Source organism: Marmota monax, unplaced genomic scaffold (genome assembly GCF_021218885.2).
Source record: "Marmota monax isolate L192 unplaced genomic scaffold, Marmota_monax_Labrador192_F-V1.1 WCK01_AAM20220418_F8-fsc00026, whole genome shotgun sequence".
Taxonomy (NCBI): Eukaryota; Metazoa; Chordata; class Mammalia; order Rodentia; family Sciuridae; genus Marmota; species Marmota monax.
Genome location: NW_026693108.1, coordinates 1,010,208 through 1,030,766, shown reverse-complemented (window position 1 = coordinate 1,030,766; position 20,559 = coordinate 1,010,208). Strand labels below are relative to the sequence as shown.

General features: G+C 59.8%; 1 protein-coding gene across 7 annotated transcripts in view; it reads left to right on the top strand.

The window, feature by feature from the left end:
- Atp11a (ATPase phospholipid transporting 11A) overlaps positions 1–20,559 on the top strand; it is a 112,916-nt gene that overhangs the window by 33,014 nt on the left and 59,343 nt on the right. Inside the window, exon 1 of one of the 7 annotated variants that reach the window (XM_046454953.2) lies at positions 11,832–12,308. The exons of the other annotated variants lie outside the window; for them this stretch is intronic. Within the exon in view, the coding sequence (XP_046310909.1) occupies positions 12,249–12,308 (60 nt within the window). The 5' untranslated portion in view covers positions 11,832–12,248. Of the gene's footprint in view, positions 1–11,831; positions 12,309–20,559 lie in introns of those variants that run through there. 7 annotated transcript variants of the gene reach the window in all.

Here is a 20,559-nt window from a genome sequence, read left to right as displayed (position 1 = left end):
CTGCTGGCTTCCCTGCTCCACCTCCTTGCTGTCTGGGGTTCTCTGGTTTTCTGATTGCAGCCTTCCCAAGGTGAGGTCTTTGTGGTCCTGTCATTAGCAATAGGAGCAGCTCTTCATGTCTCGTTGAGCATGTTCATGCCTTTGTAGAAACGTCTGTTCAAGCCTTAGCCTGTTTTTTTAAACAATTTCTTGTTGTTTTCTTTCAAATGCTTCCCAGGTGGTGTTGCTGGGCAGCAGAGTTAACGCTGACCCAGAAGCAGTTCACAGGCAGCACATGAGTGATGCTTCGGTGCCCGAGATTCCCGGGTGCTTGGAGGCTGGAGAGGGGCGGGAGAACCTGGCTGTGGAAGGAGATGAGGCTGCCGCTCAGGTGGTTGGAGAGATGCAGACAGGTGGAGTTGGGAGGAGGTGGTCAGGGTCAGCTGGAGCAGGGATGGACTCGAGGTGACTTATTTGCTGATGAAGTGTGGACAGACCCTCAGGGAGCCTGCTGAGGGAGCCGGGGGAGGGACTTCTGCACGTCCTGCAGTGCCCAGATAGGGCTAGGAGAAAAGCTGGCCCTGAGGGCCCTCGGAGCCTGTGGCCCAGCAGCTGCCCTCATGGCCCCTGAGGCAAGAGCATCAATCTGCTTCTACCCAGCAGTGGGCACTGGGGCTCAGGCCAGAAATGCACAGAAACTGCAAAGGCAAAGGCAAAGGAGATCTGGGGGCACTTTTTCAAATAAATGATGCTTTTTCTTAGTGCATTATGTGCATATTTGATAGCTTCTTTGTAGCTTTTTATAAATTAAAAAAAGCATGTGCTTGAAGAAAGGAAAGAATCAAAGAGAGGAGGTAGATGTCTACAGTATTTATGGCAGAAGCTCAAAGACATTATGGGACTCCTGAGCCAAGATGGCTGTTCATGGCCCTTGATTTTGATGATCATGAAGTGAACCTGTGTGTTTGGCCAGGTGATCGTAAATACAAACGTGATTTTAAAATGTTGCAAATACAGGTGTGTCTGTGCTGCTTTTGCTAATCCAGATAGCAACTGTGCCATGCGCTGCCAGCTTCGGACGTAGCATAAAAAGCGTCTCGCACCCTGTTATCAGACGGGGCGTGCTGCTGGTGGGTCCATCCTTAGGTCAGAGAGTGGGCAGCCCGGAGGAGCCTTTAGATCACATGACACCAGGACCTCCTGCAGACAGCCCTCCTGCCCTCCTGGGGGTGGAGGGTGACCTCGTGGACGTGGCAGGTGAGTGGGTGGCAGGTTAGCCAATGCTGGCGGCACAGGCCCAGCTGGCCTGCCTCCCTGAGTGCTGATGCCACCAGACGCTGTCCTCCGGCACGGCACGAAGGCCTGTCCCACCTGTGGGGCTCCCCCAGGTGGGGGAGGTGGGGTTTTCCTCCTGGTCCCCACCTTCGACTTCTGCCTGCCCCCTGCTGCCTTGGGAAACTTATTTTGCCTTTGACTGTCTCACTCTCGCACGACTTTGTCCTGAGTCAGTGCTCCTGTAAATACCCAGCATTGGTCCCAGGCTGGAAAGCGTTCTTGAAAAGCCGCAGCGGCGGAGTGCTGAGACCCCTGGGTGCACTTGGCGGGCACTGGTGGGCGGGGAGGCAGGAGTCGGGGCTGGCAGGGCCTGCAGGGCGCGGGTTGCACCCTGGTGACGTTTTCTGTTTCCGGCCACTGTGACGACTGGGGTTGGAGCAGCAGGTTTCCTTTGGGTAGGATGCAGGACCCTCTTTCAGCTGAGACGGGCAGGTGAGGCTGGCGGGAGGGTGGAGCTGGGCCGTGTGGCGAAGCCCACTGTCTCAGGCAGGACCCCTTGTTGCCTTCTCTAAACGTGCCCCTCCTTGCCCAGATGAAGGAGAACCAGGCTGTGCCCCCAACCCCTCCTGGATGTGGCCTGCTCTGGGGGGGGGGGGGGCGTGCCCAGGCCGCCCTGCTCTCTGCAGAGCCGTGCCCACCACCAGGGGCGCCCTCCTTCCTCACCCAGCCCCTCACCCAGCCCCCTGTGGTCAGACCCTGTTCTCTGGTTCCCTGGGGCGGATGGTGCCTGGCTGTTGTGACTGAGCGTTCCTTTGATCACGAGGCTTGTGGGGTCTTACTGTCAGGTCGGTGTTTCTTCTGTGAGCAGCCTGTGAATGTGCCTTCGCACTTACCCACGTGCTGTTCATTTTTTCTCCTGGATTGTGAGAGGTCTCTTTATGATGAATTATTTCTTTAAACAATAAGCACACTGCAAATATTTCCCCAGTTCCCCATGTCTTTTGAAGTTGGAGTACGCACACAGGTGTGCAGGAGCCAGGAAGTTCTTATGTGGCCAGAGTCCTTATCCCCGTATGACCTCTGGTGGACACAGGTGCACGCCTGCCCACTGCCTGCTTCCCCGTGGCAACTGTGACCTCAGGCTGTCCTTCCTTTCTGGGGGATTCAAGGCACACCCCCCCCCCCCTCACGCACACGTTGTCTCCTTGGAAGGGATGTCGGCAGGTCCCTCTCTGAGCCCTGCCAGTGCAGCTGCCCTCCTTGCTGGGGCGTCCGGTCTGGCTGGGTGTGTGGGGTGCCTGTCTCTGTTGTGAGACCTCCCACGCGCAGCGTGCCCTGTGGCTGGCAGTGGAAGGCCACACCCGGGGTGTGCAGTTCCCAGGGCATCAGGTTGGCCTGTGGGTCGGCCAGTTCTGTGACACTCCTGAAATTGCCATTGCCTGTTTACTGGTCTTCAGTTCAACAGGGCATGACAGGAAAAAAATCCAGAAAAGCGTTTTGTATGATCATGTCACACTGTGAGGTGCGTTGTCGTTGATGAGGGCAGTGCCCGAGGCTCACAGGGTTCCCGGGTCCTCGTCTGTCTCCTGGCTTCTTCACTCATGATGTGGACGGAGCGGCCGCTCTGCCCAGCCATGTAGGTCCTGCCCGTGGGTGAACAGAGGCCCCCTGCCTGGCCCAGTGCCATGGGGGCACCAGGCAATAGTAGGTGGTGAGACAGGTGCCGGCTGCAGCCCCTCAGGTCACCATGGGGCCAGCAGTGGCACATGCAGGACAGCATTGGACTGAGCCAGCAGGTGGGAAGACCCTTGTGGGCCTGCAGCCCAGGCCCCACAGCTGGCTCCTGGGTGGTGGTGAGGGAGTCTAGGGGTCTCCCTTGCCCTCTGTCCCCCTCTTGCCCAGGCCCTCCGCCCCACCCTTCAGTGAAGGCAGCAGGGCCTCTTCGTGTGCAGGTCCATGTGCACCTTTCTCCAATGGCTTTGTGCATAGGTCTGGGTCTTTCTCTTGCTAGCGGAGCACTGTGTGCATTGGGTGTTTCCATGTGTGACGTGTTGAGCACTAGTAACCATGAGCGAGAACATGGAGTCTCCGACACGCTAATGTTAGGAATGCCTTTGCAAAACCCAGGCCAGAGCTGATCAGCACCTGAGCAGGGAAGTAGTGCGTGGGCTCGGGATCCTCCGCCCACCAGGCCCCGGCGTGAGTCTGCACACTTGCATGGCCTTGCCCATAGGGTGACCCTGCCTGGGCAGATGTCCTGAGTGGCCACTCTCATCCGGGCAAGCCTGAAGACCTTGCTGTGGGTTCTGGAGCTCTGTGGTGTACCCGCCTGGGAACGTGCTGCTCTGCTGGGTCCTGGGAGATCCACTCTGAGAGTGACTTTTCTCTGAGGTGACACGGAGGGCGTGTGGCCACGCGGGCTCAGGGTCACTCTCCTTCCTCAGAGGCTGCCCCTGTGGCCTGCTTGTCTGCTCCCTGGCCATCCTTGCTCAAGGGAGAACACCCTGCCTACTCTGTCGAGTGGCCTCCTGAGCAGGTGCGACTGGTCATTTGCCCCACTTCTGGCTGAGGAAGTGGACAGCCTCAGGTGAGCCAGTGGTGGCCCAGAGTGAGAAGCATGTTCCCGGGCACCTGCCCTCTGGGTGCAGGTGGAGCCCTCTCCTGAGCCTCAGCCTCACCTGCTAGAGCACTTGGCTCCTGCGTGCACCACGACCCCGGGGTGCACGTCACAGAGGCAAATGCACTTCCTGGTTCAGCTCAGCATTGCTGGGTGGCCTGCAGCACAGCAGCATGATGGCCATATTCCAGGATGTCCAGTGGTGAGGGCGAGAGGGGACTTGGCTTTCCCGGTTGAGGACAGGACTGCAGGGAAGAGGAGGAGGACCTCCTAGGGGCAGGAGGACATCCCCCGGTCAGTGCCGTTCGAGACCAGTTTCTCCCTGAGTAGCCTCCACGTGGACCAGGTGGCAGGTGAGGACACTCATCGACGGTGGCCCCGTCTTTTCAAGCTCCAGGACATAATTTTCAAGACATAGGGCAAAAATGAGAACGAGGTGTCTTTAATGGGAAGATGGATATTAAACATGAAGCTGCAGTTCCGGTGCCTTGGCAGCTAGCAGTTCAACACAGCGTCACCTGCTGGTTGCGCTGCTTAGGAAATGATCAGGTTCAGAAATCAGCTTCATGTGGAGTTATTCCACACCGCGTGAGCTCCTGCTGTGTACCACATGACACCCTAAATGCCTACTGTTTATTCAAGAAAAGACACAGAGCTCCTGAAGTTGTTTGAAATGGTGCACACTTGTGGGGTCAGGGAGTTGGGGTCCCTGAGCATCACCCGCACAGCCGCAGCGGGAGGGGACGTCTGGCCCTGGAAGAACCACGATCACACAGAGTCGGGTGTTTCTGTCCTTGTGTCCCCCGCAACGGGGAACAGACACAGGACATTTTCATTTTCAAAGAACAAACAAGGTGACCAGTTCCTAACTCCCAGTACTGATCTACCTGGGTGACACATCATGGCCTGCAGTGTCCCCATCTGTCTCCCCGGGATGGTGACACCTGTAAATGGGGCACAAACACTGTCCCCATCTGTGTCATGGGGGACTGTCATGTCTGCATCAGGATGGCATCACCTGTACATTAGGGACGGTGTCACCTGTCCGTGGGGCACACACCAGGGCCCTGCCACGTACCCATTTCTCAGTTGGGACAGAGCTGAGTCTGGACCACGACCTGGCAGGCCCCCCCCCCCCCGCTGCCTCGGTTTCCTCACTGGCAGACGGATGGGGTGGTGCTTTGCTGACAGGCTGCCCCCAGGACTGACCAGGGGCTCGGGACAGTTGCCGTGGAGGTGCTGGGGTTGCTCGCAGGAGCTGACCCGACTCCTGCTGATGGGCTGGGGCTGGGCGGCCCAGGCACTCGAGCTCCCTGGGGCCCAGGGCCCAGCAGTGGCCGTCAGCTGGCCCAGCTGCTGCACAGCTCTGCCACCTCTGGTGCCTGTCCTCACAGAGGCCGGGCAAGCGTTCCGCCTCTGGACTATATTCACAGCCCTGTAAAAATGTGGTTTTGGATAGGGTCTCACTCAGTTACCCAGGCTGGCTCCACCCTTGAGATCCCCCTGCCTCAGCCTCCCAGGCTGCTAGGACTGGAGCGTTTCACTGAGTGCAGCGCCCTCTGGCGCTCTCAGCACCTTCCGCCCTGTGACCCTACGTGCTTCTGGCCTTGGGGTTTGTGAAAGAACCAGGTGATGATCCGGAGAGACCCCCGTGCTTCGGGGGCTGGGATGCTGTCTAGGCCAACCTGCAGGGCCAGTGCCGGGAACAGAGGGCAAGGGCGGGCAGGCAGTGGTTCCTGGCGAGGAGACCCCAGCTGCAGCCCAGGGAGCCATCTTCCTGTCCAGGTGCTGGGATTTGAACTCAGGGCCTTGCTCTGAAGCAGAGGTTCTCACCTGGGAGCAGTCCTGCCTGCTTCCCCTGCCCCATGATTAGACTCTCGATTGTCACCATTGGGGTGACAGTGTCCCAGAGGTTGGTCCTTTACCCCACGCAGATGTACCTGCTTGTGGCCTGGTCTGTGACGTAGAGATCCCTCCAGCCATGACTCTGCCTTTCAGTTTATATTAAGAGTTCACTGAACTCACACCAGTAAAATTCCCCATCATCCTAAATAGCTCAGCAAGTTTCCTTTCACTTATTGAGGCAAAAACCGGAGAGAGACTTGCTTTATTTTATTTTTTTTTTTGCTGTTGAAGGTGTTCCTGGGATCGTCTGGGAGGTCTGCAGTGGGTGTTGGGCAGACTTCTAACCCTTCTTAGTGGAATGCCGTCATTTCTTTTTCCAAACAGAAGGGAGTTGATTCTGGATGGCGGATTTCTGTGAAGTAGCCGGTCAGTTTAAAAGACGCTTGCCTAAGTCACTGCTCAAGGACTGGGGTGACGAGCTGCGCCTTTGTCGGAGAGTCGCTTTTCTCTTAAATCTAAAGTGCACATCAGAAGGCGAATCCATGTCAGGTCCATGTGCTGTGTGGGTTCCCACCATCCTCCCTTGCTGGGCTCTGGAGAGGAGCCGGCGTCTCCCGCCATGCTAGTCAGAGCTGGAGACTCTGCCCTGGGAGCTGGGGCAGCTCTGCTCTGTCCGCCCAGCCACCTAGAGCTCCTGGGGCACGGCCCAGCCAAGGCCGAGGCCCGGGGGCTTACCTGGCTGTCCTCCTTGCTGTGGGCCTTCTGCATGGCCACGAGGAATCCCAGGAGCAGTGAGGTGGGAAGGACATCAGGGCCAGGGCCAGGGAGGAGGAGTTTTGGGTGACTTAAGTGAAAAAGATTTTTCGCATCCCAGATAGAAACCTGAGCAAATGGGACTCCTGTAATTTCACAGTCGGATCCTTAAGTTTAGGTCATTAAGGACCATTGTCCTTGATATGTTCCTTTGAAAAAGATTGTATCTCGACTTAAACACACCTGCCCAGCTTTCCTTTCAGCCAGTTCACAGGCCGCGGACATGCACACGAGTGGCACCGTCCTCCCCTGCTCAGAGCCCGGGCCTCCCTGCACCCACTCAGCCTGCTGGACTGCGGTTGTGGGTGGGGCTGCCCCCTCTGCTGCCAATCAGTATTCATGGCTTTAGCTGAAACCTGATAAAATCCACCTGAGATTAGAACTTTGTGGCCTGGAGAGGAAGAGAGCTAATTTTGAACAAGTAAGTTTTGATTTGTTCGTTCCACGGTCTTTTGGTCATTCTTGTGCTGGCCTAGGGCGAGCCCCCCACGCACTCTGCCTGCCTGCCACTCATCAGACAGACAGCCGAGGGCATCCCCAGGGCAGGGCTGCAGGCTGGCCCCACACCTGCCCCCGCCACAGGGGCCACAGGGTGGGAGGTGGAGCAGGAGGACCCTGCTCTCAGGCGTTTCCACCTGGTTAGGCCATGAAGACCCACTTCCAGGAGTTCCCGACTCATCCACAGACTCCTGGGAGCTTGATTCCAGCTCTCCTTGGAGCAGCATCCGACCACTCTGCAGTTCTGACTGGGGCTGGACAGGACCTGAACCCCAGGCTTCCTGGACCCCACTTTTGACCAGCCTCTTCAGCTTGCTAGTGCTGGCTTTCTGTACTTACCAAGTTAGGGGGCTTGGGCTGGTCACCTCACCGGACAGTCAGCCATCGAATCCCTATGCCCTGGGAACCAGAAGTTGGAGGCCCTGCTGGGTAACGTTCCCTTTAGAATTGTGTTCAGAAAGGCTGGTGGCCCACTGCCGTGTCACACGGGGCTGAGAGCGGCTAGCTCCAATGCCTGGCACCTGTGCCAGACCTGGTGTGAATTCCTGGTGCCCATCACCTATAAAGCTGTGAGAGAAAGGAACCCTGTAGAAAGGGCCACGAGGGCACCTGGTCGCCATGAGGGTGAGCCGTACGGGTGCTGTTGGCCATGAAGGCAAAGGGCTGAGGAGAACCACAGCGAGGGCCTCTTCTTTGGACATGGGTGGCCTGTGACTCGCCACGCCGCAGTTAGGACCACAGGGTCCGATGCAGGTGCAGCCTGGAGACATGAGTCAGGGAAGAGGGTCTTCCTCAGCACCATCTGTAAATGCAGAAAACCAGGAGCCAGCATCTCAGGGACTGTGTAAGGAATGGTGTGATCACCCCTTGGAGGGCCCAGCAGGGATCAAGACGATGACCTGTCTGTGTTGTTACCTCCTTGTGGCCTTTGCTGCATGTGTGCTGCTGGTGGCCCTGCTATGGGAGGTCTGTGCACTGCAGGACGCTTATGAGAGTGTAGGGAGCAGGATGCAGCGCAGATGCTCACAGCTCTGGGACCAGGGTGCAGCACAGGTGCTCACAGCTCAGGGACCAGGGTGCAGCGCGGGGTGTTCACAGCTCAGGGACCAGGCTGCATCGTGGGGTGCTCACAGCTCAGGGACCAGGCTGCATCGTGGGTGCTCACAGCTCAGGGACCAGGGTGCATCGTGGGTGTTCACAGATAAGGGACCAGGGTGCAGCGTGGGGTGCTCACAGCTCAGGGACCAGGGTGCATCGTGGGTGTTCACAGCTCAGGGACCAGGGTGCAGCGTAGGTGCTCACAGATCAGGGACCAGGCTGCATCGTGGGGTGCTCACAGCTCAGGGACCAGGGTGTAGCGTGGGGTGCTCACAGCTCAGGGCTGAGGGTGCAGTGCGGGTGCTCACAGCTCAGGGACCAGGGTGCAGCGTGGGGTGCTCACAGCTCAGGGACCAGGGTGCAGCGCGGGGTGTTCACAGCTCAGGGACCAGGGTGCAGCATGGGGTGCTCACAGCTCAGGGACCAGGGTGTAGCGTGGGGTGCTCACAGCTCAGGGCTGAGGGTGCAGTGCGGGTGCTCACAGCTCAGGGACCAGGGTGCAGTGTGGGGTGCTCACAGCTCAGGGACCAGGGTGCAGTGTGGGGTGCTCACAGCTCAGGGACCAGGGTGTAGCGTGGGGTGCTCACAGCTCAGGGCTGAGGGTGCAGTGCGGGTGCTCACAGCTCAGGGACCAGGGTGCAGTGTGGGGTGCTCACAGCTCAGGGCTGAGGGTGCAGTGTGGGTGCTCACAGCTCAGGGACCAGGGTGCAGTGTGGGTGCTCACAGCTCAGGGCTGAGGTGCAGTGCGGGTGCTCACAGCTCAGGGACCAGGTGCAGTGTGGGGTGCTCACAGCTCAGGGCTGAGGGTGCAGTGCGGGTGCTCACAGCTCAGGGACCAGGGTGCAGTGTGGGGTGCTCACAGCTCAGGGCTGAGGGTGCAGTGCGGGTGCTCACAGCTCAGGGACCAGGGTGCAGTGTGGGGTGCTCACAGCTCAGGGACCAGGGTGCAGTGTGGGGTGCTCACAGCTCAGGGACCAGGGTGTAGCGTGGGGTGCTCACAGCTCAGGGCTGAGGGTGCAGTGCGGGTGCTCACAGCTCAGGGACCAGGGTGCAGTGTGGGGTGCTCACAGCTCAGGGCTGAGGGTGCAGTGTGGGTGATCACAGCTCAGGGACCAGGGTGCAGTGTGGGGTGCTCACAGCTCAGGGACCAGGGTGCAGCGTGGGGTGCTCACAGCTCAGGTTGCGCAGACCCAATGCACAGGGCAGCAGCTCTCAGGTCCTCCAGGCGGGCTGCAAGCCGGGCAGGGGACTGGGATGTTGGGGCTGCAGCCTGTGTGGCTCTTCAGAGCCAACTTTTGTCAACGTGGATGGGAAGGCAGGGCAGCTATCACGGCCTGCTAGGAGGTTTTCTCCATTAAAAAAGGATATCAACCTAGAATATGACCACGTGGGAGGCCCTGAAGCCTTGTCCTTTTCCTGTTTTTAAATTTACAGAATTGGTTAGCAGTGGTGATGCACCCTGCCCTCTGGAGTTTTCCTCCAGCTGTGAAAATATTTCCACATGTGCTCCCCACCCCGCCCCTTTCCCCCTCCCCTTCCCCTCCCCTCCCCCTGCTCCCCCTCCCTCCCCTCCCTCCCCCTCCTTCCCCTCCCCTCCCTCCTCCTCCCTCCCTCCTCCCCCTCCCCTCCTCCCCCTCCCCATCCTCCTCCTTCCCCCCCCCTCCTTCCCTTCCTCCTCCCCCTCTTGTCTCTGGATTTCTAAAGTGCACACTTCAGGGGCAGCAGGTGCAGAACCTCCTGGTGTTGGCAGCTGGTCATGCCCAGCTGGAGCTCTTTGCATAGTGAGGTCCAGAAGTGCCTGTGGGATGCTGACCTCTGTGCATGGTCCTCATGCATGGGCTGAAATCAGGAAGTGGCCATTGGAGTCAAAGGGCAGCTTCTGAGACTGGCCTTGGTGTGGGAGGCCCCCTCTGGAAAAGAGTGGTGAGGAGCTGAGCCTCCATGAGGGGAGGCATGCCCAGGAGCTGCCCGCAGGGGCTCAAGAGCTGGCTCTTCAGTTCTCGGTCTGTCCAGGGGTCCAGAGCCAGCTGCGGCTAACCCCAGGCGCTGCCCAGGAGTTTCTTTTCTGAGGATCAGGGCGGCTTCCCGTGAGACCTTTAGGGTGTTGCACAAGCCCAGATGGCTGGAGTGGTCGGTCATTCTTACCTCAATTCCTGTGTCTTTGCCAGTAAAATTCCATCTGGCCTTTAGGCCCAGCTCTACGCAAGGACAAATTCCGTGGAATAATTCAACTCAAGGTGGTAGGACCTGAGGCATCAAAGCCGAGCGTGCCTGTTTACAGTGCCCGCAGCGTGGTGGAGCTGGCAGGGCTGGCAGCCGAGGGGCAGTGTGGCCCAGGCCATGGCTGAGATAGTGGCTTCCCCGAGACCTGCTCTCTGCCCGCTCCTGGGCCAAGGCTGGCTCTGCTGGGGGTGTCCTGCTTAGCTGGTGTTTGCAGGCGCTGTCTTCCGAGGGACACAGCTAGACGTCCACACTTTCTCCCCATCTCTGATGTTTGGTCATGGTGGATGTTGCTCAGGGCTGTCCTCCCAGGGTTAGCAGATTCCTAGATAGTGACCAGCTGGCCTGAGTCTTTCCTGTGCCCTCACCGTGGGGTCCTGTGACCCTACCCTAACCACTAGGGCCAGTACCAGATGCCTGGGAACAGCCTGTGCTTCTGCTGAAATGACCCAGAGCAGCCAGGCCAGCACCCGCCTGCCCACCTGCCCGCCATTCCTTCCTGGAGGCTGTGGTGAAGGCTTTCACCTGGCTCGTCCCTGCTCTGCGCACCAGGTGCCCCTCTGTGCCTGCCTGGTGGCCGTGTCCTTGCTCCTGGGGAGCAGGGAGTGTAAGAGCCCCCCTTCATGAGGGTGCTTTCTGTCTTCCTGTGCTGGCACCCCTGACTGAAACAGACCTGGGCACACCCGTTGCTGCTCCTCCAGTGGCGGGGACTTTATGGACTCCTAGGGGCCCCTAGGGACGAGGACCATCCGAGTTCTTAAGAGCTTTAGGTACAGGAAGAGACATGTGTTTTCGGGGTGTCACTGACTTCGGGAAGCCCAGGCCCGCTCATCCCCAAACCAGGGTCGTTCCAGAAGGACCCCAGTCCTCCTGGAGCCGCCAGATGCCAGCCTGCTGTGGGAACCGAGGTCGCTGGGGCGGCCAGACTGAGGCTCTGAGCTCAGACACTGCACAGATGTTGATAAGTGGAGGGCAGCAGCCCTCTGCCACAGAGCTGAGCTGCTGTGCAGAGGACCTTCATCCTGGTGGGCTGGCCTCTGGTGGGCTGGCCTCTAGTGTTGGTCCCCAAGAGGAGTGCTGCGGGCAGTATTGTTTGTGAATGTGGGTTCAGGGGCACTCTGCTACAGTTCTGCCATGTCCACTGCCCAGGAGGGGAAGTGAGTGGAGATGGCTGTGTCTTCCATCTCTGTAGAGGCAGGAGGAACTCTCATCTCGAGGCCATCTCAGTGGCATGTATGAGACCCTCTTATTCACATCTCCCTCTGGCAGGGCAGTGTCCAGGCTGCAGGGCAGCGTCCAGCAGAGGTGCTGATCAGAATAGCCACAGTACTGGCTGGGGTCAGCAGAGGCTCTGGTGGTGTCCCAGGCAGAACATTTGGGGACAGAACTCTGTCTGGAGGTGGGTCCCTCCTCCCTGTGCATGGACAGACCATCTCGGGGACATTGCCTCTCCCTGCCCTCATCTGTACTGAAGGCTGGAGTCCCAGATCTGTAGGGACAGACAGGGCAGGTGCGTGTTCAGGGAGGTTGTGGGAGCTTGGGAGCATCCCTCAGGAAGTGAGGGGACATGGGCTATGACATGTCCCCACAGAGACCCAGCTGAGGCAAGGAGGCCTTCTCCAGGGCCCCCATGTGTTTCAAGGTTGACCACCCAGTGGGGAGGGGCACGTGACTACGGTGAGCTGGTCCCTCCAAGAGAGTCCAGAGGAGCCCAGCTGTGAGCCCTGAGAGTCTGGCAGCCTCCACGGCAGCCCTGGCATGACATGCGGGCCGTGGGCCTTTCCTGTGTGGCAGAGCCCCCTCAGGCTCCGTGGGCACACAGGCTCCAGAAGCCCTGGCAGCCACACTGGAGACAGGAGGTCAACCTCAGTGTAGCCAAAAGATTATTCAGTGTAGTGGCAGCATGAAGAGCTACGGCAGTGTCCTTCACATTCTCCTGTCCTGCCGAGAATTCCAAATGCAGGTGAGTCTCAGCTGGGGCACCTCCGCCCCAAGCCGGGTCTGGCCGAAGCCCCGCCCACCCAGCGAGGGAGGTGCTGTCCCCCACCGGCTGCAGCTCCCTCAGCTCCCTGAACCTGGAGCTCTTGTCCTGAGGTTTCTGGGGAGAACGGCGCACTCTCAGGCTGCCCCATGGCACACCCCTGCCTGCCACTTCCCGCAGCCCGCTGTGCCCCGCAGAGGCCAGGGCCCAGGGAGCCTTGCTGATGCTTCCTGCATGCCCAGCATCGTGCAGTGGGGTCTGGTGGTGACCGGGAAGCCAGGTCCTCTCCCTGGTGCTTGTGGGCAGAGGGGTGTGCTGCTGTGAGCAGGCGAGGGAACGGGTGGCATGTGACTAGGGTCCGGTGAGCCCTGACCTCCAGGGACAGCAGCGGGGAGAGGGAGGGGCAAGGGCTGGCCTGCTGGTGAGTTCCCCTCTCTGCTGGCCTGCGAGGCTCCCTGCCCCTGCACTGTCCTCTCACACCACCAGCTCTGAGGAGAGGCCACTAGCTCCCTCCTCTTCTAAGGTGCAGGGGCCTTTGTTCCCCCTGCAGCCACACTGCAGGTCCTGCGTCCTTCAGAACCCAGAGTCCACACCCCAGGGAGCCCGCGCCAGCAAGTGGCCATCAGCCCTGATGCAGGTGTGGGGCTGTGTGTGTCCATGGGATGTGCTTGTGTCCGCCACCGTTGAGCCCGTGGCCGTGGGTCCTGGGCCCCGTGCAGTGGCTCCAGCAGGAGCTGAGCAGAGACCGTATGGTCTGCCAGCGCTCATCACTGGTGCTCTGCCACGTCAGGGTCAGGATGGAGCACAGGCTGCACCTCTGGTGCTGCGGCAGGATCCTGGGGGGGCCATCTGTGAGCCTGGCCCTCCTCTGGGGGTACCCAGTGGGCATCCCCCCCTGCTGTGTCCCCGCTGGGCCTGGCAGATGGGCATGTGGCTGAATGCCTCATCTTATAGAATGCAGGGCAGGTGGGGGCGCAGCCCAAGCCTGCAGAGTGACACTGCTCCTGTCTGGGTGGAGGGTCGACTCAGGCTCTGCCGCATCCTTTAGGAACACTGCTTGAGCTTGGACTATAAGTCACCAATGCAAAGTGCAGAGCCACCCACATGTGGGCACACAGCGGCCTGGGCCAGAGCAGCTGACAGCAGGGTGGGGGACCAGGGTGCTCTGTCATCAAGCCGTGGAGGTCCAGGGCGCATACAGCTAAGAGGGCCTCGCGGCTCCTCCTCTGTCCACCTGGAGGCCTGGCCCACCCTCTGGGTGTCCTCTGCCCCCGGTGGTGCTGTCTTCAGGGTGGCCGCTCCCTGCTGGGCCGGCTCTGTGGGTTCTTTCCCTTCTTCTGCAGGCCATTTCTCAAGTTTGCTTTGGGCACTTCCTGTCCACCCTCGTCTTGTGGCCTCCTCACTCTGCTTCCTCTCATTCCTGCCCCCAGGATGGCCTTTGGCCCTGTTATCCCAGCCCACCTGGGAGGGCGCTGCGTGACGGGGAAGGCGGCCTCTGCCTGCTGTGGTGCCCTCTGCACGGGCTCAGCTGTGACAGGGGCTGAGGCCCTGTGCTGGCTCCGGCCAAGTCCTCCCAGGTTGGGATTCCCACAGGTGGCAGGCGTGTCCCAGGAGTGGCGCTGCCAGCTGACAGTGGCTGTCACCGTGTTGGTGTCCGGTGGGTCGGCGCTGACTCGGGGCCCGGGCTCGTCATCACTGGCACGTGCTCGGTGCTGGCACACTGTGTGCTGGGAAGGGTTGGAGTCAAGCCTTTTCAAGCCCACGCGTGTGGGACACGCTGCCTGAGACGTCGCCAGCTCCTCTGGGTGACTCGCCTTTAGGAAGGAGGCAGTCACTTGGTTTTCGTGCCCTGCTCCTGTGACGGCTCTCTGTGTTGGCTCAGGAGGAACTTGGGGCTGGCGCTTGGGGTGTGGGCACCCACCTGTGATGGGACTGAACTCCCCGCCTCCAGCAGTGTCTGCCAGCCTGTGTCTGGCTCGTCCTCTCTGGACCTGCTCTGCCGTCCTTAGGTGCATTTGGCGGTTGGTCGGGAAGTGCTGTAAGCTGTGCCGTGTGCACTGGGCTGTCTCTGCTGTGAGGGGGCATGTTCCTGCCGTGGGCCCTGCAGGTGGGCCGGTAGGGGCGTCGGCAGCTCCTCACCCTTCTCTGACATGGTCCTCCACCCTGGTCTTTCCCTTCCAAGCAGCACCACCACCCATGCCTGCCAGGCCTGTACTGACCACATGCTGCTGGCCACAAGGTATGGGTCACCCCCAGCATCGACCTCCTGTCCCCATTATCAAGCCAAGGGACACAAAGGCTGCTGTGCTGGGCCACGGGGCTCAAGAGACAGTCAGGTTTGCCAGCAGCTACCCCTGGGATGCATGTAGGAGCCACCCGAAGGAGTGGCAGTGGCAGTGGCCACCAGAGATTGCCTCCCTCCAAAGGCATTGGCCGTGCCAGCGTCAGAACAGGATTCTCTCCTGGTGCCAGAGCGAGGAGCCTGGCCTCAGATGCCCATGTTCACGGCACCCGGCCAGCCAGCGCCAGGCTCAGCAGAGTGAAGCTCAGACCCCTGGACCCGGGGAGAGAGGTGCCTCCGTGGCATGTGCAAGTCCTGTCACGGACGTGTTACAAGCTGAGCACATGGACGTGTGACCAGAGGGTGTTGGCCTTCTGTTGGACGGGAAGCCACAGTCCTGGGTACCTCACCTGCCCGTTTGCCTTGGGCTGTGCCATCCCCGCCTCTGCAGGAGCGGTGACCCGGCACATGGTGCTCTCTCTGAAGTCACTCAAAGCCACCCGGTGGAAACCGGGCCAGGGTGTGCCCCCTGCTGTCCCTTCCCATGTGGTGGTGGACTAGAGCTGTGGAGCCCTGGCGGCTTCGGCTCCTGCAGACACGTCAGAGAATCCGATGACACCGGCAGTTCCTGTGCTCCGACTGCACATCCGCCTGCAATGCTTGCTCTGGGCCCAAAGCATGCTTGCCGCTCGGCAGTGGGTGCTCTCGCTGGCCCTCCATCGCCGGCCCTTCCTGCTGTCCGGCTGTGACCGCCGCCTGGACCCTGGGGACACACACCCACTCCTGTCACTGTGCACCGTCACAACAAGGCAAGCAGAGTCGTTGTGAATATTTATACGGCTCTGGATCTGGTAGATCATGACCTAGGGCAGTGAGTGTCGGTTTCCACATAGCAATGTGCTCTCCTGATCTGAGTGATTTTGAGATTAAAAATATGTTCACAGCCGGAAAATGACAACAAGATCCTTGCAGATATCCAAGGTTTGTGGGAAGGGAAGCCCTGTGGCAGTCGAGGGCAGACCAGCCAGGAACTGGGGTAGGTGTGGTCAGGTTCCTGCTTCACCTGTGCACAGCTGGCCTGGGCCTGCCTGAGTCCGGATGTGCCATAGGCACTGGCGAGGTGAGCAGAGCCACAGGAAGGATGCTTGGGGCCTCACAGGAGTGGAACATGGACGTTTCCAGTTGGGCATGGGTCACTTGTGGCCAATGGGTCCTTCAACTCAAGAGTGAAGGCTACCTCATGCAGACAGGAGGCGGAGGTATCCTGGGTACTGCCTCAGGAAGACAGAGTGCCCAGTGCCTGTGACCTGGGTGGGAATAGGAGCCTGGGACAGCTGCTTCTAGGACCCGAGTGAGTGCTGTCTCCGACCTTCCAGAGCTCTGCCGCTTAATGCTGTGATGCCGGAGCCGGGGACTGCTCTGCCACCAGGTGCCATGAATTTCGAAACTGCCCCCGGAAGTAACTGCAGACAGGGCTGTTGGTGCTGTGTTCTCTCCCTGTGCGTAATTCAGTTAGTGCACTTGTTTGTTTCAGCTGAAATTCAAAACTTGCATTTGGCAACTGACCCTGGCTCAGATTGGTTTTCAGCTTGTTACTGGAGACTTGGTCCTCTGTGCTTTCAGCCTTGCTCTGCAGGGCCCCATCCTAGTCGGCTGAGCGTGAGGCTGGCAGAGGCGGGACCCACTGTGGAAGCCTGGTGACTTGGCAACGCAGCCACCCCTGAGGCAGTTTTGATTAGAGCCCTCTTGTCCTTCCCACTGCCCGGGTGAGCTCAGGGGCACTGGTGGGCCTCCAGGATCAGGAAGGACGGGCCCAGAACCACCTGCTTCCCTTCCTTGGGAGTGTCCTCAGGCCTCTCCAGGGACACACTGAATTCACCCACTGTGAAATGCTGGTCAGAGCACTGGCCTAGGGGGCCCTGTGCTCGTCCCCAGCAACGCAGACAGAACTCCCCTGTAAAAAGCCTTCCCTGCGAGGAGACAGCCCTGCCTGATGGCGAAAGTCTCTTTGCTGAGGAGGTGGGAAGGGGAGGTGGCCTTGGCAAAGCAAGGCCCTGGAGCCGAAGCCTCCAGGTTGGCGGGGCATCGTGCAGAGCACAGCCCTCCTGACCTGCCGAGGTGGGCTACCTGTCTGAAGAGCCACCATTTCAGGAGTACAGTCCAGTGCCTCGGCCAGTTACACAGACTTTAAACCATCCCCTCGCCCCGGAAGGAACACCCTGCCTGTCGCCTCCCTGACGCACCTGTCCCTTCCCGGCCGGCAGCCCCGCTCCCCTTCCCGGCCGGCAGCCCTGCTCTGCCAGTTTCCTGCCTGCGGAGCCAACACTGGGAGCCTTCCCCTCGCACCCCCTGCCTGAGCTCGAAGGCCATCCGCAGACTGCTGGGGACACATCCACCAGTCTCTCCCGTTGTCTTTCGACACTGAGAGTGGCTTCTGTGTCAGCAGGCACCAGCTCTGGCCAGACATGTGGCTGCAGTGCTTCTGTAAGGGACGGCTCCACCACGAAGCCCCAAGGACCTTGCTTGGACTCCTGGGGGACCCTGGCAGACTGGACCAGTGGCCCCTGAGTTTCAGTGGACAGTCCTGAGACCCTGCAGGACCACTCCTCCCTGCCCTGGGAGGTGGCATGAGGAGCTTCTCCTGCCCTCCTTCTGGTGAGGTGGGGTTCCCTGCCTCCTTTCCCAGGTAGGGCTGCAGGCCACAGCCTCCCAGCTGCTGCCTGGGTGGGCCTCGGCAGCAAGAGTCCGACGTCCACCTGGCGTCACCTGCCCTTGGCCTTCAGGGTTTGTGAACCATAACTGCCTTAATCACCTGTGGCTTGCTCTGTACCGAGGACGTGTCACCATCTGTGACATCAGAGTGCTTCATGGGCACGCAGTTGCTGGATTTGGCGGGTCGGACTGACAGGCGGTAAAGACAGCCTCTGTGAGCGGTGGAGTCTATGTTAGTGATGATACAGAAGCAAGAGCAAAAGCAAGTGATGGTCTGGGGTGTGTCTACGCCCCCTGGCTGGTCCCGGCAGGAAGCTGGGGCCCAAACAGGCAGTCATCGCATCAGCTGACCAGAGATGCCCAGTCCATCGTCCTGTGGGTTGAGGTCATGGGCCCTGATCACCAGGGCTGTACCTACTTCTCCAAACATGCCCACTCCTGTGAAATGATTCCCTCCCACAAAACAGAAACAAGCCACCGGATTTCACCAATGGGAAGACCTCTGCCATATTTGGACCAGATGAATCTTATATAGACATAAATTTAAAGTACAGGTTTTAAAATCATTTGAAAGTTTTCACTTCCTTCTCTTTTAAAAATTTAGGCAGTGGAAAGGAATAGCAAGCTACCCACATGACTTAAGATGGGGCGTCCCTGGACACACAAGAGGAAAGGGCGCCCTGAGCACCGAGCCTGCTGTAGACCCCACTGTCCCACACCAGCCCTGCCGACCCGTGAGAACCAGGCGTGCCCCACAGCTCCTGAGAGGCGCTGTCTCTCAACTCAGTGGAGAAGGAAGATCACAGGCCTTGGCGGAGTCCAGGAAGCCAGGGCTGCTGGCCTCAGCGCACCCTAGTCGGGAGGAACTCCTTGCCGGCTGCTGAAAGGCCTGGGGCACTCCTCCCGCTGTCCCGCAGGTTTCCAGAGCCTCAGGGATGCTGGCGCCCTGTCCTCCCGCTGTCCCGCAGGTTTCCAGAATGCTGGCTGGCCCTGCAAGCTCTGCGTCAGTGGCCGTGTCATCTTGCTAGGTGTCTTTGCTTGCTTACAGGTGACTGGTGCCAGGTCTGTGGGTCCCAGGACCCGCCTGCCATTGAGCCAGTCCCTGCTCCACTCTACTGCCAGTGAGTCCCCATCCTTCACGTTCTCCATCAGGGCAAAGTCCTCTGACCGATCGCTGCGTCGTCCTCTGGGAATTATTGATCTGTTTCTTTCAGTTCTTTATTGATTAGTGATTGGGAGCAAGCTTGCATGGCCAGCCTGGCCGGGTACTCTCACTAATTAGAAAAGCATGTTTGTGCTGAGCTGGGCGGTTTTGCTGGTCAGTTGTTGGGGATGTTTTTGTGTGTGACCCAGGCCTTCTGGGAGGTACTTCTTGGTTTGGCATTACTCTCTGTCAAAGGGAAGTGACACCAGGTTCTGTTTAACGCGAGCGAGCTGTTCACCCAGTCTGTAGGGGAGCAATAGCTTCCAGCCTCCGCAGCTCGGAACAGTGGGAGTTAATATTGAATGCGTCCTGGAGTGCACCGCGGATCTGCTGGATGGAGGGCCAGTGGGGGCTGAGAGAGCCACGCCATCGCCCCAGAGGGGACCCATTAGCACAGCCACTCTGCCCGTCCTGCCGTGCGGAGTCCACATGTCGTTCTGCACTCCTGGCTCAGGCTTGCCTCTTGCCAGGGCGGTGGGTGCCACGGGAGAATGTGCCCCCTTTCCTCGGGCCTGGTTGGTGGAGCTCATGGGGGCACTTGCTGTGGCTGCCATGAATGTGGCGTTGCCCTGGCCCCGCTGGGAGCAGCTCAGGTGTTTCAGTTGGTGGACTGGTCTTGTGTCAGAACCGCCCACAGTGGGGCTGGTGAGGAGCTGGCCGCCCTCGGGCACGTGCTGCGTGGCTGCCTTACAGTGGTGTGCACAGCCGGGCTGACCCTCGTCTTCAGGACCCTTGGTATTGACACAGACCATCTGGTGCCCAGCTTGAGCCCCTGTTGCAATGAAACTATTGGTGCAAGCCACCTTGCCGAGCAGTGTCACTGAGCCCATCGGGTCACAGCCAGACACCAAGGCTGGTAGCCCCATGCTTGGCTGCCCACATCTTCCCCCTGGAATGCAAAAGCTCCTCTGTGCAGCACGACTTAGGCTGCGTCCCTGGCCTACTGTGGCCAGGTCAGCTGGCACCTCTAGGCCCCAGATTGGCTACGTTGAGGAAGTCACCCCTGAGCTCACAAGATCATTGTCACTGCTGTCCCTGTGAGGAGCCCCACATGGTTACTCCCCCACTAGTCCAGTGGCGCTCCTGCGGGCACAGCAGAGGACAGCCCAGCCCCCCCGAGGTGCTGAGTCCCAGGAGCCCCTCCCTTTCCCTCCTTTCCAGCGCCCTGCTCAGCGGTCCTGGAGTCTGAGCGCCGTGTGAAGAGCAGTGACTTGGTGGTCTGCCCTCCAGGGCCCTGGGTGGGACCCTGTAGGGGGCTCCTGGCCTCACCGGGCATTCTCTGTCTTCATCTCTGAGTTCTGTGCTGCAGCCACGCTGCTGACCTGAGAAGACTGGTGAAGTGACTTCTCTGACGTCCAGCGTTCGGGTCCTCCCTCTGGGGCCGAGAAGCTGGGAGGGACTGCTGGGCACTGCGTCTGTTTCCATCTCAGAGGCCATCCACGGTGGCTTCCTTCGCAGGGCTGACTTCTGTCTGATGTGGGTGTGGCTGACAGTGGACGGACGCTGGGGGCTCGGTGAGCCCCGCTGCAGTCGCTGGTGTCCCACTAGTTGGGTGGCACGCTAGTGGAGTCACAGCTGAGTGGCTTCTAACACACTCACTCAGCAGCAAGCACCCACTGCACAGCTTAAGCACACGGACAACTTGCCTCCTGCTGGGCCGGTGGGCTGTCTCTGGCTGGAGGCCGCAGGAGGTGGCTGCTCCCAGTGTGCACCCTTGAGCCCCAGAGTCATGGTGCGAGCTTCACGGCCACTCCTGGAGCCAAGCCACCACCAGCGAGGACAGAGGAAAGGTCCCCAGGGTGCAGCGTTTGTGCTGCTCCTTCTCTTCTTGGAGGTGCCTCCTTTTCTGTCCACTCCTGAGTCCACAGGACGAGGCTTCAACCTGCCATGTTCCAAGCAGGGAAGAGGTTGGGCATGAGTTGGCTCTAAGTGTTGGGCTTTAGTTACATACGAAGGTTTCCTGTCTCCATCCCTCTCGTGGGTTGGAGCATGGACATTCCCAAAGCCAGGTCCTAGAGACAGAAAGACTGAAGGCC